The sequence below is a fragment of the Eurypyga helias genome, unplaced genomic scaffold (assembly GCF_000690775.1).
Source record: "Eurypyga helias isolate BGI_N326 unplaced genomic scaffold, ASM69077v1 scaffold25199, whole genome shotgun sequence".
Classification (NCBI taxonomy): Eukaryota; Metazoa; Chordata; class Aves; order Eurypygiformes; family Eurypygidae; genus Eurypyga; species Eurypyga helias.
The window spans coordinates 1-1,776 of NW_010273042.1; the positions used below are offsets into that span (position 1 = coordinate 1).

The 1,776-nt window shown below is 60.5% G+C and overlaps 1 protein-coding gene across 1 annotated transcript; it reads left to right on the forward strand.

Annotated features, from left to right (window-relative positions):
* Positions 1-6: 6 nt before the first annotated feature.
* On the forward strand, positions 7-1,771 carry LOC104515396 (protocadherin-7-like; the record flags this gene model as incomplete). Its single annotated transcript, XM_010159350.1, is given in 2 exon segments — positions 7-152; positions 154-1,771. Coding segments are annotated over 2 exon segments (1,764 nt in total), but the record flags the coding sequence as incomplete, so codon positions are not given.
* Between the last annotated feature and the right edge of the window lie 5 nt (positions 1,772-1,776).

Consider the following 1,776-nt stretch of genomic DNA (forward strand, 5'->3'; position numbering starts at 1 on the left):
GGCCAGCCTCCCAAGACAGACAAGGCCACGGTTGTGCTGAACATCCGCGACGAGAACGACAACGTGCCCACCATTGACATCCGTAAAATTGGGCGCATCCCGCTCCGGGATGGGGTGGCTAGCGTGGCTGAGGGCGGGTTGGGGGGTAACCCCCCCATCGGACCGGGATCAAGGTGAGAATGGTGTGGTGACTTGCACCGTGGTGGGTGATGTGCCATTCCAGCTCAAGCCAGCCAGCGAGGGCGAAGGGGAGCCACAGAACAAGCGCAAGTATTTTCTCCACACCTCAGCCCCTCTGGACTACGAAGCTGTCCGCGACTACAACGTGGTGATCGTGGCTGTGGACTCGGGCAGCCCCAGCTTGTCCAGCAACAACTCCTTGCTGGTGCGGGTCGGGGACACTAACGACAACCCTCCCGTGTTCAGCCAGGCCGTGCTGGAGGTGTCCTTCCCAGAGAACAACTTGCCCGGCGAGAGGGTGGCCACGGTGGTCGCCACAGATGCGGACAGCGGCAAGAACGCTGAGATCACCTACTCCCTGGAGGCCTCACCCCTCTCCTCAGAAGCACCAGGTGGCATCTTCAGCATCGACCCTGACTCTGGTGACGTGTCGGTGCAGGTGGTGCTGGACCGTGAGCAACGTGACACTTACGAGTTCCAGGTGACAGCCCGGGACAAAGGGGTGCCATCGCTGCAGGGCTCCACCACGGTGGTGGTGCGGGTGGCGGATCGCAATGACAATGAGCCGCGCTTCATGCAGGATGTGTTCACTTTCTACGTGAAGGAGAACCTGCAGCCCAACAGCCCTGTGGGCATGGTAACCGTGATGGACTTCGACAAGGGCCGCAACGCTGAGCTCAGCCTCTCCATCCAGCCTGGTGACCACGACCAGGCAGCCAGTATCTTCTCCATTGAGAATGACACCGGAACCATTTTCTCCACCGTCTCTTTTGACCGGGAGCAGCAGACCAGCTACACTTTTAAGGTGAAGGCAGTAGATGGAGGTGAGCCACCACGCTCTGCCACTGCCACCGTGTCCCTCTTCGTGATGGACGAGAACGACAACGCGCCCACGGTCACCTTCCCCAGCAACAGCTCCTACACTGTGCTGCCACCCTCCAGCAACATGCGCACCGTGGTGGCCACCGTGGTCGCTACTGACGCTGACACCGGTCTCAACGCTGACCTCAACTACAGCATTGTCGGGGGTAACCCCTTCAAACTCTTCGAGATTGATCCATCCAGCGGTGTGGTGTCACTGGTGGGCAAGCTGGCCCCCAAGCACTATGGCCTGCACCGCCTTGTGGTGCAGGTGAACGACAGTGGGCAGCCACCACAGTCCACCACTGCCCTGCTCCACGTCTTTGTCAACGAGAGCCTGTCCAACGCCACCGTGGTGGAGAGCCAAGTGGCCCGCAGCCTCCACACACCTCTGGCCCAGGACATCGCCGGTGACCCCAGCTATGAGCTGAGCAAGCAGCGGCTTAGCATAGTCATCGGCGTGGTGGCTGGCATCATGACTGTCATCCTCCTCATCCTGGTGGTGGTCATGGCCCGCTACTGCCGCTCCAAAGGCAAACACGGCTATGAGGCTGGCAAGAAGGACCACGAGGATTTCTTCACCCCGCAGCAGCACGACAAGGCCAAGAAGCCCAAGAAGGACAAGAAAGGCAAGAAGGGCAAGCAGCCCCTCTACAGCAGCATCGTCACCGTTGAGGCTTCCAAGCCCAATGGGCAGCGCTACGACAGCATCAACGAGAAGCTCTCGGACAGCCC